At 42.0% G+C, this 17,418-nt stretch overlaps 1 protein-coding gene across 1 annotated transcript; it reads right to left on the bottom strand.

Annotated features, from left to right (window-relative positions):
• Positions 1–6,889: 6,889 nt before the first annotated feature.
• On the bottom strand, positions 6,890–16,220 carry LOC111233105 (tubulin-specific chaperone cofactor E-like protein). Its single transcript, XM_022760868.1, has 9 exons — positions 16,174–16,220; positions 14,916–14,983; positions 12,739–12,899; positions 12,459–12,598; positions 11,395–11,576; positions 10,667–10,923; positions 10,451–10,577; positions 10,179–10,295; positions 6,890–7,308 (listed from the first exon to the last, which is right to left on the bottom strand). The coding sequence occupies exons 3-9, from the start codon at positions 12,875–12,877 to the stop codon at positions 6,963–6,965; spliced, it is 1,308 nt and encodes a 435-aa protein (XP_022616589.1). The 5' UTR covers positions 12,878–12,899; positions 14,916–14,983; positions 16,174–16,220; the 3' UTR covers positions 6,890–6,962.
• Positions 16,221–17,418: the final 1,198 nt, after the last annotated feature.

Here is a 17,418-nt window from a genome sequence, read left to right on the forward strand (position 1 = left end):
GTTACAGAATTAACATGAGTCACTTTGGATACTCTGTGTACCTCCTTTTTTTTTAATTAGGTACAGCCTCATTTACAAGGTTACACAAGACACTTCATTTCCATAGATGCTGGAGAGATAGCAAGGGGGAAATCTCAGGTGGATCCGCACTGATAGGGTCTGGGAAGGAGAGGGCAGTCAGTTGGGTCTTTGTTGCCGCAGGACAGTGGAAGTAATTGGAGAGGCAGGGAGCAAGATGTGTGAAAGGCTCCAGGACTGAGGGCACGGCCTGGGCTCCCATTAAGCAGCACCGAGGCTCTCCGCGGAGGCTTCTTTTATACCTCCCACGCCTTGTTGTGTAAATGGTCACATACTCTTAACGAGAGCGTCGCACAAAGAGGGACAAAAAATTCAACAGTTACAGATGACCTACTGGGCCGGGGGATCTCCCTGATATAGGTGCTGTGTTTTGGGAAATGTAGAGGATGGAAAAGTGGGGAAGATAGAGATGGGCCGATTTCTCAAATTTGCATTCTTGCTTTCCCATTCACCAGAACAATTCATTAGGAAAATAAAACATGAACGGTAACAATAGCGCTCCTTTTTTTCTCTCTCTGAACTTGGGTGGTCAACTTGAAGCTGCACTAATCAATGTTAACAATATATAAAATGATTAACATGTAAAAGAAGTCGCTGGTGGTAACGAACCCATCGAGAATTATCATCCGACTCTACAGAAACACTACCGAGTGCTTTACTGTCTTTCAGCTCGTTGTTTTGATTTTATGCCCCATAAACACTAGATACCAATACATAATAAAGAACGCACTGTGCTGTTTTGTACTATAGGTAAATGTTTAATAGATTTGATCTTTAGTTTAACATTTAATTATATTTACTCACTCGGTTACACTTAATCTGTCTACTGATTGTTAGCTAGGTGTCTGCATGGTCACTAAGTCCCACGATGCATCAAACCAATTGATTGTTGGGTTGTTAAATAATAAATGAACCCCCAATGAATTATCCAATGGAGGGATAAGAGTAGTAAAGAGTGAGTGGGAAGGACCGGAGATTTTGCACAAAGTTCAACATCGAGAAGCTCCACTGAATGGAGAGCCACTCCCACCACTTATAATATTGTTTGCAAGAAACAGAGAAATTGGATCAAAGGTTTCGACGTGGCAGGGCGGCACTGTGTGGGAACAGGGTCAAAGTATCCAGCATCACAAGTTCTGGAGAATCCATCAAGCCTGACCTTCACAAAGAAGGTCCTGGACTGGATACCAGTTGAGCTCTTTGGCAGTCACCTAATCCGTGGACTGGGCCACTCTAATTCAACCCTTATGCCCAGCGGTTGGCTCTGCCCTGCCCTCCTCTCCTTCCTTTCCATTGACAATGGTGAACCTCCTTCCAGTAACCCAAACCTTCTTGCCCCAATGAATCCTCCACCTCAGTGCACAAAAGGCCCTGTTCAGTCCCCCCTGCCCTCAATGCCACTTCATAATGCAATGGGGCAGATCAGGGGCAGATCAGAGTAGCAACTGCGCAGCCAAGGTGCAAGGTGCGATCGATACAATGCAACCGCACCCGTCTTCCACCTTCAGTCTGACTTTGCAGCAGTGAGCATCTCCAAGCCAATGGCAATGACAGTCGGGTTATTGCCAACAGTTTTCATTAATGCTGCTTGTTAAATAGCCTTGCACCTATGTGTGGTACAGATGCAAATCAATATACCCCTTCAATCCATCCAAGAGTCATCAATATATTTCATTCTGCACTAAATAATGCCGACTTGCTGGAGGCACTAGCTGAAGTCAGGGAAACGCCAAAGTCATTATGATGCATCCTCTAGGGACATGGCATTACATTTCATTCAAAATGAAAAATGTATACCTTATGGTAATAGAGGAAAAGTCAGGGGATCAACAAAATCTTTGGGTTTCATCCTTTCAGGATCACGAAAGCCTGGACAAAATTAGGTCCCAATCCATCTGACGTCGAGATATTTCACTGGATAAGTGAAAGCTTTGATGTGAGGAGGATCACTTAAGTCTTGAGGAGTGATCCTCTGGGAACTATGGATATACAGTATGTATCAAATTGCATTTCAGTCCATTTAATACTTGTCAAGACATTTCACTAAAAACCAAAAGTGTCAACCCAAAGCGGACAACCAAAGATACCAAAAGAAAGTGAGAAGGCAGGAATTGAAGGGATTGATACAAATTAGATAAGCTCAATAAAACCGACAATTTCAGAGAAGTGAAAGGTTTGAAAGGTATAACAGCTCAGACTTTATTATTGAACCTCAGTGTCTCAGCTCCCACAACCTGCGAGGTGTTTTTCTGCTGGTGACAGTGTGTTGAGGGACGGGTGGTGGTGGTGGTTGTTTGTGGCGGGTGGCATAGGTATCCCGCACAGGATTAGAGTCATGCTGTTGGAAGAGGAGGAGGAGGAGGAGAAGAAGGGGGGTAAAATGGAGGGAATGCCCCAGAAACACAACACCGCCTGACACATATGGAATGGACTCTTTGCAGCTTGACTGAAACACGGCTGCCAGAAAGAGAGAGAGAAAAATCTGCAGAATCCCATCTTCCCCACAGGCAAGCATTGAGTCTGTGAAACAGAGCTGTGCATGCAGGTCACATGTACATTTTGCCTGTAACACAAGTGACTTTGTCAGAGTTGCCCCACTTCATGCCTTCTCTTCAGTCAGGACTTTGAAATGGTCAGCAGAAATTAACGTAAGCAATCTTTGATTGAAAAAAGAAAATGTCTATAAAGTTTGTGCCAACATTCAGCATCTTCAGCGTTTATGTTCCTGTGACGATTATGAATTCAGATGTAAATTGGTCGAATACTTTTGGCAAGTAGTTTGGTCCAGAACAAGATGCATTATCCTGACCATTTGCTTCATGCAGTTTTTCTTTTTAACAAATACAAATGTCTTCTACACATGCACATTTTTTTTCCACATGCACAAACTTCAGTTTCTTATGCAGATTTATTTTACAGGTTCACAAAGGTTGATTCACAGTTTCAAACTTTGGAATTTGAACATCCACAAGTTGTTACAAGTCGTCATGCCCATGACTTACCATTTCTTGCTGGTTGTAGGGGACCATAAGGTCTGAGGTGGATACTGGCATCCCTAGGAAAACACATAAATAAAATGAATTTCCATTGAAGGGCAAACACAGATATTTTAATCAGCTCTTAACAACACATACTGGGACATACATTTATTTTTACCTATGATTAATTTCACTTAACTTAGTCAGGTCCAAGTTATGCAGGAAGCTCCCTCAGTCACAGCTCCAGTTATTAATACTGACAGTTGATTTCTTCATGTAAACAAGAAGGAAGTTCAGATGGAACAATAACAGTACGACACCTTCTTCCTGACACTTTAGGACAGCTGTAGACATATCAACAGCACCTCTTACATTGGTCCTCACACATCCTACATCAAGTTAATCTACCCCGGTGTATAGACTCTGACTCACGAGTATTATTGTCTTAATCTCAGGATAATTGTATCTTTGATGTGCATTTAAACCCCATTAATGCTAAGGACTTTATTTCCTAATGAAATAACACATTATTGTTGTACAGTATTACACACAGAGATAAAAAGGGGCTTATGTGAATTTGTGAAGATTATGTGTTCTGTTCCCAGCTAAAGCCATGAAAATAACAGAATCCCAGCAATTGAGATGCAATGCAATGTGGCAAACAAATTGCAATAGAATTACTCATGGCCTAATCTGTGAAAATATTAAATTAACTTGCTGAGTGTGAGAGGTCAGAGAACAGTTAAAGGATGAGGTTGGAAATATTCTATATTTCTATTAATATCGACAGATCTCATTAAAAGACCAAAACCAGCAATGTCTGTCTCTGAGTTCTTTCTGAGATAGGTTAGAGTCTGACCTCTGACCACAACACATGGCATTAACCCTCCGACCACGGGACAAGCACTTGAGTTGAAGCGTAGTGACGCCTTGAGCAACTGAACACTCACGCAACAAGTAGCTGCTGCAGCACAGCAGAGCACTGAAGGCTTTAAATAGACCATCCTATAGCAAAGGGTGCGTTTATTATAGCTGCGGATTTGATTTATCGGCCTGAACTATAAAAAAAAAGAAGAAAAAAGTAACCTGTACTGTAATGAGGTGGAATAATTATAATTTATTTTTTTAAGTGAAGTGAAAGCCCCATTTTACAGTACAGTGGTGAGGAAATAGCATTATGATCTCAAGAAAGAAAACAAATGTCAAGATACACACAAGAAACTACAGAAAGCAAACGTGACATAAATTAAACACCGTAGACTAAACAGCACAAGGCAAACTGTATTATAGATTTAGCAACTATCTTATAGTTTTCTTTAATTAATAACAATAATCTTTGTATTTGGTATTACTGAAGGATAAAGGTGAGGGTGGAAATGTCAAAATTACAAATGCCCATAAACAACGTTGTTTTCCCTGAAATGACACGTCTCACACATTTTTTTTTAAAAATCAAACACATCGAGAAATATCAGAACATGCAAACCAGCACGGCGCTCCAAAACGCTCATCCCATTACTTCCCATGTATCCACTCTGTCATAATATAGTATAATGCTAATGAGTCAAGACAGAAAAACAAACAAACAAGAGAGATCTCCAGTCATCTACTACAAAAAAAAAGAGTCTGTGTCAGAGGAGCAAATGACGGCACCTCAACACATTTTCACATGGTTTCAAGGCGAAAACATTGTTTGCCCACTTTGAAGGTAAAATTGGCATAAAAGTGTTCAAGAGAGACATTTTAAAATATTGAAACTACTCTGCATTTAAAGTCTCACGACACTTTTCATGAACAAATGCAGTTGTTGTTGTTGTTGTTGTTGTTGTTGTTGTTGTTGTTGTTGTTGTTGGGAGTTGCGATGCTGCTTCAAAGACACGTTTGAGCTGTACACGGGTCAGAACGTTGCTAGAACACATCACTGCATGCAGAGCAAAAAAGAAAAAACGACAACAGCTTATATTTTTCATTCAGAGCCTCCGATCGGCCCGAGCTGTACCGAGCCTGAAAGCTGTACACCCTTCTCTAAAACCCCTCAGGGTTCGTCAGTGTTGGCCTAGAGAGCTTTACGTGAGAGGCTACCATAGACGAGAAGATCCTGGGTTCTAATCCACTGGCCGGTGGGGTGGTTTGTGAATGGAGTTTGCAAGTTTCCCCGTGTTTGTGCAGGTCCAGTTCACTGGAAACTGCTCTAACTCCACGTGTAGCCATTGTAACAGGCTTTTCCTTTCCACTGTTCTCTGCCTGCCGACTGTTTTTGCATCTCCAGTCGAACAGCGGCAGAAACTACTACAATTATGCATCGACCCGGACAACCAATACTTCCGTGGCTGTCCTGAGAGGGGAAGTAGTTTCAACGATTACAAATGGAAAGGTGGATGATGAGATTTCTCAGCATGTGGTAGAAAGAGTAAAAAGAATACAACACACAGTCAAACAATGTAGGAGAAAAAAACTCTTCCTCTCTCAGTCGGTATATAAACTTGTGTCCCATACTCACATAAATCTGAAAGAAAACTAGCAACAATATCCGCGCCACTTTGTAAGTTGCATAAATGACAAACAAAGTTGTATCATGATTAGCTCACGCACCACGCATCGTTTTTCTATCTTTATTTTATCTTTGATTTTATCGTTATCGGTAGGTTACGTGTCTTTACGAAGAATGTTCGGCTCTAGAGTTCACGACCTCACATCCTGTGAAACAGCAGACACCAGAGGTGTCAGGTTGGCGAGACGGATGTAAAGGACAGATTCAGGTGAACAGGTGAGGGGCTCGAGCCTGTTGGGTGAACCCATTCTAACTTAAACGCAGCCGCAGTGTCCGTGACACAGCGGCTGGTGTGTGGTTACCGCACAGCCTGGGCCTCAACGTTTCTCAGCTGCCTCTGCAGGGACAGAGAGCTGCTCCATTCATGAGCGGGACAGCCAGAAGACCCGCAGTAACTTGAGCATCACCGCTCCTTTCTTCTCTCCGTCGCAGACCCGAGCTCACCTCAGACTTGTCTCGTCTTTCTGCCAGGGCGCCTTGACTGAGTAACAGCCATGTGCTCTATGTTATCCCAAACACAATGCGTTTGTGCATCAGCCCGGGGGGGTGGGGGTGGGGATGGGGGGTTATCCCGGGATATTCAACCAGAGTCATGTGAAGGCGACTGGTCAGGAAGAAGAGCGAGAGAATGATTCTCATCAGCAAACTTATTCTGCTTCAGTAAAGCTCAGAAAATTACTTTTTTTGTCCACATAATAGTTATTTTATAACGCAAATGTGAACTGTACATTATTCTCAAATTCTTGGCCACAAGTTGAAAGGTCGCGTGACGACTAAGTGAATTCAGTCATTAAGGGTCGTTGTTTGCCACTGCGATGGAGTAGATTGGTTCAAAATGATCTTTTCACCCAAAAAGCATAAAAAAAAATTCCCTTCAATCCCAAACACCAATTATAAAGTGGTTTTAGTTTTAGAAATCAATGTGCAATTTGTGCATCCAATTATAATAATGGCAGCTGTTTTTTTTTTTTTTTGGAGAAAACATCTCGCACCACATCTGGATTTTGCATAAGATTTTTCATAAATGAGATGCAAATTATTTTCTTATCTTAAGCCACTTTAAGTGAAAAAATGTGCGACTTGCACTCAAGTTACGAACTGTGTGAATGTGGAACTCCTTTGTGCAAATATACTATTGTGTAAATTTGTTCAATGCGGTGGACAGCAAACATCCTTACATTCAAGGCTGAAAATATCAACCTGTTTTTAATCTAAAAAAAGAAAAAAAGAAAAAAAAAAAAAAAAAGAAAAAAAAAAAAAAAAAGAAAAAAAAAAAAAGGCTCAAGTCAAAGCTTAATATCCAGTAAGTGTCCATTATCTAAAAACCCTTAAGTCCCATTTATTTGAAGCCTGACTCATATATCTGAGGAGCTGCAGCGGCTTTTGACTTTGGGCACAACTAGAATCTCATCCCCATCTCGGATGCTGTAGGAGTGGAGGGCCCGGGGGCCGCACTTCAACTCCTCAGGTCCCAACACCGAGCACATCTCCCGGTTGATGTAGAAAAGCCGGATCCCGTTGGTGGGCAGCTGCAGCAGATCTCTGAGGTGTTTCTTCAGGTCGCCCACCGTCTGCTCCAGGCGGAGGCTGACTGCCTCCACCCTCTCCCCCCAGCGAACGTCCACCATGGTGCAGGGGGGGCTCAGGTCCACCTCTGCCAGCGGGGCCAGGTGACCATACTTGGACACAAGGATGTGGTACCTGGGAGAACGCAAGTGGGTGAGAAGATTACTGTGAAGATGTTAAAAATGCGAATAAAAAGAGAACAATCTCCGTTCATTCCAGTTCATCAACAGTGCACAACTGTTATTATGTTTCCATGAAAACTGTTCCCAAGTTTTGAAGAGAAACACTTATTCGCTTTCTCTCCAAGAGTGAGATGAGAAGACCGATGTCAATCTCTGCTGAGGCTGAGAGGCAATTAGCCTAGCTTAGCATGAGGACGGATATCTTTATAGTCACTCACCAGTTAACACACCGTATCCTCTTTGTTACAAGCAGAGATGTAAAAACAACACGTTTGGGCCTTAGAGGGAGTTACGTGCTCCAACCATTTAATGGCTATCAAAGCCAGACACGCGTCCCGACTTCCTGAAGTCTTACCGTCACAATGAGGTTGCCAGATTTGGTCTCATCATGCCTCTACGAAGACATTGTAGTTATGCACTTTCATTTACACTCTCTTTTTCCGCTCTTTATGATGGACTGTGATAAGAAGCATGACATATTTTGTCTACCATGCCTTTACTGCATTTTCTATTACCAATTAGCCAACTTCGGCTTCAGCCAAAAACTTTTTTTTTTGTGGTATTTCGGCTTTTTCTACTCACTTTTTTTTTTGTGTGTGTATGTGTGTGTGTGATTAAATTAAATACGGCAATGCAAACGGGCGGATGGAAACGAACCTTGTATGTGCTTAAGAGGCAAGAGAAACACTGCCTCTGCCTCCGCCTCTTGCTCGCCGTGAGAAAGCTCTCGGCCACCTCAAGGGAATGCGTGTTTGAGATAAGGACCCAGGAACGATTAAATAAAATCCAGGAGAAAAGGCCTGTGCTTTCAAAGCTACTGTAACAGCTGGGCCAATCAAAGCAATTTCCCTTCCCTCCCCCAAAACTCCTCCACAAAGCCGGTCCCCTTGGCCTGGGGTTTCTGGCTAAAACTTGTGGTGCACCCTGGGAATTCTCCTCTTGGGCCACAGCGCACAAAGTGCCATTCTAGGGAAAAGCCATTTAGCTAAAAGGCTTCATTTAAAAGGTGGTAAGCATGGTATAATGGGGCAAATAATGCTGCAGATAACAAGCCAGCATTCCACTTGTCTTTTCCAGCATTCTTCGATAATGGACAGTAAAGTAGCAGCAGAAACAACAGGTTTTGGAGCTAATTCAGAAAACAGAGAGTCCAGCCCAGATCTTAGCTGACTGTTTCCTCTCATTCCTCCAGATCTCCAGTTGAAAGACGACCTCCTTAAAGAAGGAGTTAAAATGTTCCTTTTCAGTCCCTCTCTACTTATTCTACTTTATACGCCGACTCTCAGATTTCTTCTTCAAACCGGCCGTTCTCTTTCGCTCTTTCCTTGCAACTAATCCTTCCTGTCCAGCCAACACATTTCATTCTTTATTTTTCTGTTTCCTATTTCCCACAACCCCTTCCCCTTTCCCCGGATTATCCACAATTCTCTGTTCATCGAGGTGTATCGGTCTCCATCAGTCTGATGTAGGTTTTAAGGTTGGAGCTGTTACTCAGAGTCCGATGTGTTCACCTGAGAGGCTGTGACCTTCCCCACAGCGCTCTGATCTCTCAGGGCAGCAGGGCCACAGCCCCATCCGAAAGGAAAGCGGATAGCAGTGTGTTCACTGCTTACCGAGCGTGTCCGACAACCCCCCCCCCCCCCCATAACACCCACACGCAGTCACGGTGATCCCTTAACCTCGGACCTACCTACACTGAGAATCTGGCTCCGAACCAAAACAGCGAGTGCGACATTTACCAGCAGGAAGGAAAGAAGTTTAAACGTGGGGCCGAACGTGGAGATAAAGGTAAAATGAACATGTCTGAAGGTCTGAGGATCGTTGCTGTGAAGTTTCCAGCTCCACGTGAAATCAGAAAACAAATCAATCTCTCAACTTAAGGTTGGTAAAAGTAGGTGTATATATATTTATTTAAAAAGTAAAAAAAAAAAATCAACCTGCTACTTCGTGTATCAGTTTTCCAATCAGAGAATTCCCGGCACAAAGGACTCATTGAGGAGCGAGAGACTGGTGGCATTGTTTCCCAAAGGTTAGTTTCCCCCAGTCAGGGACTACACCTTCCTTCACAAATCCCTCCCCAGCATTCAGCTGAGGTTAAGTGGAATGCAGTCGGTGAAGAGCGTGGGCAATTTTTTCCACCGCCTGCCGAGCCCCCCTGTCGAGGAGGGGGCGGAGCTTTCCCAAAAATCATATCACCTGCTGTCGATGCATTTAATACAAAGGATTGGTGGAAGCAAATGTTGACACTTGGTGCTGCACATTCTTTCTAATTTAGGTTATTAAAGACTGACAGAAACCTAGAAAAATCTATAAGCAACAATGGGTTTTAGAGCTAAAATGATTAGTCTATTAACTGACAAGGCAGAAAATTAATTGGCAAACATCTTAATAACTGATCTTTAATCGAGTAAAGATGACAAATATCTTCTCCAATGCGACGAGTCACTGAAAACTGAATATCTTTGTGTTTTGGACTGTTAGAAAATGAACCACATGGATTTTACGTCTATAAAAACAATGAAAAAAGACAGTGGGGCTGGTGGGCACGTTATGTAATGGGAGTGTGCCTGAACACATTAATTACATAACTTGTAATGTAATCAACTACCGCGGCAGATGAATGTTATTGGTCCTACAAATCTTCATCGAGCATGTCTCCTCTAGTTTTTGTTGTACCGTGAACATTTAACATCTGAGCGTTTAAATCTAATTAAAAACACATGATCCATCACTGAAGACACCCTCCTTTAAAATTAGGTGTAAAGTGAGACGTGTGTGTGTGTGTGTGTGTGTATAAGACATGCATACTGTGTGTCTGAGTACCTCTCAGGAATCTCCTGTTCTGGCCGGTCCTGGTAGTACCTGATGAAGAACCTCTCAGCATCCTCTCTCTCTCCTTTAGACACTGCGCTCCCATTCAGCACCACTACAGATGGCAGCCTGCAGGCAGCAGCAGCAGCAGCGGCGGCCCAAACATTATGCACATTTATATTTGAAAGCGATGATGATTACTCAGTAAATAAGTCAACATGCTCTCCTGCGTGTAAGTGGCAATAAGGATTTGATGTACGTTGTGTGTTTAGCTTTAGACTCACTGTGCTAAAAGGAGGCTGCGTCTCTCGTGGGTGGTGTAAGGCTGCAGTAAAGGAATCCCCATTACTTTGACTTCCTCCAGCTTAGGGAAGAAATTCAGCCTTTCAATGTCCTCCCATTTACTAAGCCCTGAATGACAGAACATCAGAGTTTTAGGGACACGGTGAATATTTGTTTACGCCACGCACTGAGCACAGTCTTCATCACCCCTCACACACCTGCGTTGTTGAGGTTGATGCTGCGCAGGTTGGGGTAGAGGTGCTGCAGCGTTTCCCGAGTGTCTCCCACGGAGTCCACGCTGTTATTGGCCAGCACCAGCGTGTTCAGACACGGGTACATCGCACCAAACTTCCTCACCTCTGCCCAATGCTGCAGCTGGTTGTCTGTGATCTGCAGGAGGCGTAGTGACGGACAGGGCGTCTGGGACTCTGACACGGTGGTGTAGCCGTTCAGACACAGGAAAAGCTCCTCCAGCCTGGAAGAGGAGGTGCGGTCAGCCAGGTTTCCTTATAGTAGGTGTGACAAAACCTTTTTCACACCAAATCTGCATTGATAAATTAGTATTGTGCTTGTTTGGAGTTTATGTTTCCTCTCCTGGCTCTTTACCCTGAAGGCTAATCTTATTCTCTTGTTAGTGGTTTTTGTAAACTTTACCTAAACACGAGTAAATTGTGCATTTGTTTGGGACTATTTTCAGCTGTGGATTAATACACTTTTTTGCTAGTGAGTAAGTACAGCAAGAGGATGCTGTACAACGTTTGTGGGTTTCACTAAAAGTAAAACTACAGTGGCCATGTTCATCAAAATGAAGCAACACGTCAACAGAGAATATCACCAGCCTCATAATTTGTCTGTGTTCTTATTAGTGTATTATTACATATTAAACACAAACATTTTGCTTCCTCTTACATTCAACCCATCAACAACACAACGATTCATCACTTACTCCGGTGTGTGTTGCGTGAGCGTGTGCACGGTGTCCCAGCTGACGTGTGTGTTAATAAGGACAAGTCGTCGGACCCTGGAGAAAATCTCGGCCATGCCGGGCTCCAGCTCCACGCCGTTCAGAGGGTTCCTGCTCAGGTTGAGGAAGTCCAGGTGGGGGATGTTGGAGACGATGGTGCAGATCTGGAAAACCCACATTAACATAATAGAATACAAAACGCAAAAAGAAATATTTATTTATATTTTTAGAACATCGTTTAAAGTCCTGTGAACGGAAGAGTTAAATACACTAACGTTAACTGACACAACAGTAAAATCACAGGCATGAATAATGAAATTTATAATAATTCAATTCCATTTAGCTGCTTCAGTTTCACGGTCCTGGTATTATGCATGCCGCCTCACTGTCACACTGTCGTAGTTTACCGGGACACTTGACTAGAACAGAGCGGTCATTAATGCCATTAGTAACACCTGTGCTTTTCATAGTACGACAAGTCAGAATACCTTCTGTGGAAAAGTCTCTTCTACATCATTCATCATTTAAAGCCTTTTTCACTGCAGACATTTTGGCGTGTCTTTGAAGAAAGAGCACATGTGGATTTAATAACATTATTACCGTCATCCTTTTCTCAGACCCCGTTATCGTGCGTGTTGATTCGCTGGCGTTGGTTACTGAGGCACTTCAATGGATTGGAGCGTCATTAATGTTATTAGAGTTAATTTTTCTTTGAAGCACAAAATGATCAGATCTTTTGCCACAGCAGCCAGAGATACCACACACTGAACCAGTGAACATCCCTCATGGTAAAACCAACATGCCTCTTTTTGCACAGATTTATTCCTGCCCCATTTTTTTTGCAATTACACATCACATGAGCTTATTTGTCTTGTCTCCCCCCTTTTCAAAGGAGAGTCACAAGACACACACTGTCCCTAATCAATCAGCCAATAATAAACTTAATACTAAAGGAATCAGGATGCCATCTTTATCTAGTCCTAGTCAAATTCCACTCTGCAAGGTCGTCTTGATTTCCGTGCAGCTAGTATGTGGAGGACACCCACCTCTCCCCAGTCATTCAGCTGATTGTAGGACAGGTCCAGCTCTACCACATGGGCACAGAAAGTTGCAATGTTTGACTTGTCACCAGCTTTACTGATTCCACAGTAATTCAGTACCAGCGCACTGGGCAGGAACAGGCGATCTGCCAACAGGGAAACTGATGTCAGATCAGATCTTAAAGACATTCAGGAGCTTTGCACTTTTATCCTCTGTGATATGTCAAAAACATCTGATGATGTAGGGTATCTTAACCCTGACGTGGTCGCCTGCGTCATCTCTCACCCTTGACAGGGGATCCCGGAGGGCTGGGCAGAACCACGACTCCCAGGCCTTGGCCGTAGGGGAAATTCTCTGGGTCGTACTTCTCACTGAGGACTTGGACGAAGGTGCGCACCTCCTCTTCGTCAGAGGATGACTCCATGGTTCCAGCCCTGAGCAGGTATCTAAGGAAGAGACAAAGTCGTTGTGGAGTCAGTACCACAGTTACACCAGACCCTGGATCAGCCATTAGGCTGATTGATGATTACATACACACTTTTCCTGAGTGTGCTTTTCATCCTCAAGCACATTTGTTCCTACTGTTCCTACAAATCTTTAGAAACACGTCAGGAATATATGATGGTATGCTTCGAGTCTAAAAATAGCCACATACCGGAGTTTTTAGTGAACATAACTCTAGCATGAGGTATTTTATTTCTTGGGGACTATTTTTAGCAGCGGACTCGACACACTGGTGAGTATTTATGGCGGCACGTGAGATCAAGTCAAAAATAAACTACAGAGGACGTGTTCGTGGTGATGAAGATGTTGTCCAGCACAATGCTGTGGCTCACTGATGCGTTTTAACAGCAACAATGGAGCAGAGAGAGAAACGCTACAACAAACTCGGGCCACACGGACACTACATGTTTGTACAATCAATTCATTCTTGGTTTTGGTTTCTTTAGGGAATTTGTTGACAATGAGAAGAACACAGAATATCACCAGACTCATTGTTTAACATCAAATGACTTTAAAGGGTATTTAAACAACATCAACAACAAGTGAGAGGAAAATAAAGGTTTTTTTGTCCATTGCTGCAGTGAGAGGATTTACTCATCCAAACAATGTGACAGAAATAGATTCTATTTCTATTCTATTTGTGCTTCAATCTCATCTGTTCTGTGTCTACCCCTAGCTGTCTCTCCGTCCCTCTCTCCCTTCATGAGCTACAGCCATCTCTTCCTGACCCTCTCTTGCTGCTGGCTGACGCCTGGAAACATTCAAAACAAATTAATTGGACAGCAAATCCCTGTGATCAGACTGATCGGGCTTTCTCACGTGTGTTTTCTTCACACGTGTCTATTTACTCTGTTTAATAATACTTTCTAAAGAAGAATAAAGAATATAAACTAGTGAGCTTGCAGAGACTTACTGGACTGATTCAGAGTAAAAACGACTGATAAGGCTAAACAGATTGTATAAGATTATATGCAGGTTTCTATGTGTGAGGACCTGCCAACCAGAGACCACTGCCGTCCGCTGTCAAACCATTTCACTGGGTCTTCTCGCTCCCTGTTTGCAGACAGCTTTCTTCTGTGTTTGGTTCTTTTCTGTCCACGTGTTGGATAAAAGCTTCTAAAAATAAACCCACCGTCATCATCGTAGTATAACCCACAAGACACAGCGGCAGAAACGTGAGAGGCAAAGCGGCACTGACAAGAGCAGATGCACAGCTGACACTCATGCACGTGAAGCTGAGCCACCTGTTCTCTCTGAAAGTCATTTTCTGTAGTGCTGAAACAATTAGTCGACAAACTGAGAGCAGAATTAATCATGAGCTATTTTAATAATCACTCAATCTCTTGAGCAAACTTGGGAGAATTTAACTTTTCTAATTTCTGCTGCCTTTCTCTATTCTATTATTTTATTCATTCTATTATTGTAACATGAATATATCTGAGTTTTCTTTTTTTTTTTTTACTGTTGTTATTATCAATTAATGAACATCAAATATGCTTCTGCAGCAACACACAGAAACAGAGAAAACTTCAGAAACCATTCTGACAGCCTGGCAACTATTTCTAAAACTTGCACGGCTCAACAGCGGAGGAAGAAATAGCATAAGACTGAGTTAAAGCAGTTCAGTCTCCTACAGTTTCCTACTTTAATGCATGCTACATGAATGTATTAGTGGACGAAGACGATTTGCATTGATCACTTCTGCAGTAGTATGATTTTCGGATTATATCAGAACATATATCGTTGACGCTGATCGTCTGTTCGCACACAGCACACAGGTGCTCTGGACTCACGACCCTGATCAGCCCTATCATTTTCAGACAAATGGGGTCTGATCATCTTAAACTCGGCCCACCTGAGGTGGTGCGGCTGCCAAACGACTGAGCGTTGCGTCCGGACTCTTTCTGATGTTTCTGTCATAGATAGTTTCTCGTTACACCAGATCTTCAGTTTCTTACCTCTGATGTAGCAGAGACCAAAGGGAGAGCCTGATTTCAGCAACACATCAGATCACATGCCTCCTCCCCTGATGAGAGAAAATGTTGATGAGAACTTTGATGATGAAGATGATAAAGCAGAAGAACATTAAAAAAAAAAAAAAAAAAAGAGCTATACTGAGTTTGGGAACCAAAGAAAGCTCATTTACATGCATGTAAGTGAAAGTGTCTTTGACAACTTTGTGGTATATGAATGGAAGAAAAACTGCACAGGAAGACAGCCCTTACTCCACATCAAAGGCAGAGAAACTGGAAACAGGAAGTGTAGAGTGACAGCTGGGTTCTTGATAAAGGCAAGAAAACAACAACAACTGACGATATTGTAGCTGAGGTTCAGTCCAGCCCAACATCATCTCTTTCAAAAAGGTCTGATAAACATATGTCAGTCCATTACAAAAACCTGCCCATATAATGTTACCTTTACCTTTGTTGCCACTGATGGGTTACGTCCTCATTGATAACCTTTAGTTTATAGTTATAAGCCCAAGAAAATGCATTTTCCAAAGAAAATTATTGTTTGAAATGTTCAGCCTTTGTTCAATTCATGGCTTTAGTTGTTTTTCTTGATAAATTTAAACTTTTTGTTTACCACTGCTCGCTACTGCCCTCCGCGGGCTAGTGGCAAAAAAATGATCAAACCGACGAAAATAGTCCCAGTTTTACAGAAAACAGCAAATACCATTCATTGCTACATTAATGCCGAATGTATTAGTGGACCACAAAGATTCATAAAAGCATAAAAGTCTTAGTGTTTCTGTTGCACGCATTTCATGAAAAGCAAAACCATTTTTAAATAGACGAATTTTTCAACGGGATTCCTCGAAAACACTGTTCAAGCCGCAGAGCACGGCACGTTTGGGGGGCTGTTTACGACCGAGGCCTGGCTGCGTAATGTCGCCCGTGCAAAAACCAATGAAGAAAAACAACAAACCGAGACTCGACACTTTGACAGCAGCCGAGAGGTGACATTTATTCATTTCATTGGCACAAAGGCTAACGACAGCACAGTCAACCTCGGAAAGTGTGCAACACGTTAAAAATGCCAGGTTGTGCAGCCGTGTGGCTAACTTTACCTTCACACATCGATAGAGGTACTGACACTTCGGTGGCTGCTAAAAATAAATCAAACCATCGTCATGACTTCCCACTATCACCATATGCAACTATTAATGGTGTATTTGGTAACTGGTAGTGTATATTTTGAAACAGTCGCACTCACCATTCCCGGAACCCCCTTGGTGTTCTGTTTGTTATTGTTGCTCTTAGGTTAGTTGACAGTTTAAGACACGCCCACTCCACCGGAAATGACGTTATTTAAATGTCTTCTTTTTTTCCCCTTCGTCTTCTTGCCCTACATTTTTTTATTTTTTTCAAAACGGGACAAAGAAAATAATTAAGACATACAAATACCACATGTACAATTTAGTTATCGGTTAAATAATAAAAAATAAATAAAATGAAAATATATATAATAGGATTTCTGATGAAGCTGGAAAATGTTTTGACTCCTGCCAACTGCCCATGACATCAAACATATACAATATTAAAAAAAAAATCAATATATAATATAATAAATATATAATAATTCAATGAATCAATAACATCCCAGTATATTCTCCCTGTTGCTTGGCCCCTTAGAGTGTAAACCTAGAACAACAGTTACTGTACACATTATGATGTGTTATTAAAATTATGGCTATCGGTGCTTTAAAAATAGATTATGTCACTTTTTCTGAGCACTACTGTGGTCACAAGTCACAATAACAGTATAACAATAAAATGTGGATACATCATGTAGTCATCAAACATCAGTGAAGGATCTATGTAGGATCTAGGATCAACAGTATCAATCTTAGGTTTGCACCTAGTTAGCGTTTGCCACCTTGAGCTACTTGTCATATCAGATCAAGCTAGCTGTAGCATGAGGCTGTGTTTTATTTCTTATTATTTTTTTATTTGTAAAATAAAGAAAATAAAGTTCTTTCAAAACTTAGTCTCACATTAAGCTGCATTTATGTAAAATCTTAATTTTTCAACTAAAGACATACATTTAAAAAATATAATACAAATAATAATTGCACTGCCTCTGATATGAGTGTTTGAATGAAAATGCTCTGGTAAACTGTACTTAAATACATTAGGCTATAAGTAGATATGCTTGTTATGCTCCCTCCCTTCCCCTGTTAAGGTACATTTATGAGTTTAAATGTAGGGTGTGATGAGAAATGTCTGACAGTAGAGTTCCAGCTGAAGTGGTGCATTTTTATCAGTCACATTAAGATAAGCAAATAACCTGATATCATCATACCACTGTAACAGTTGGATTGGAAATACATTTATGTATAAAACTCAAATTCATACAAGCAAACCAAATCCAGTCGGTAAAAAAATGAAACAGTTTTTAGATGGGAGCGCTGTGGTGTTAAAAGACTCTTCATAAAAGGAGGCAATTTAACAGGTAATT

This window comes from Seriola dumerili, unplaced genomic scaffold, assembly GCF_002260705.1.
Source record: "Seriola dumerili isolate Sdu_G_001 unplaced genomic scaffold, Sdu_1.0 BDQW01000367.1, whole genome shotgun sequence".
NCBI lineage: Eukaryota > Metazoa > Chordata > Actinopteri > Carangiformes > Carangidae > Seriola > Seriola dumerili.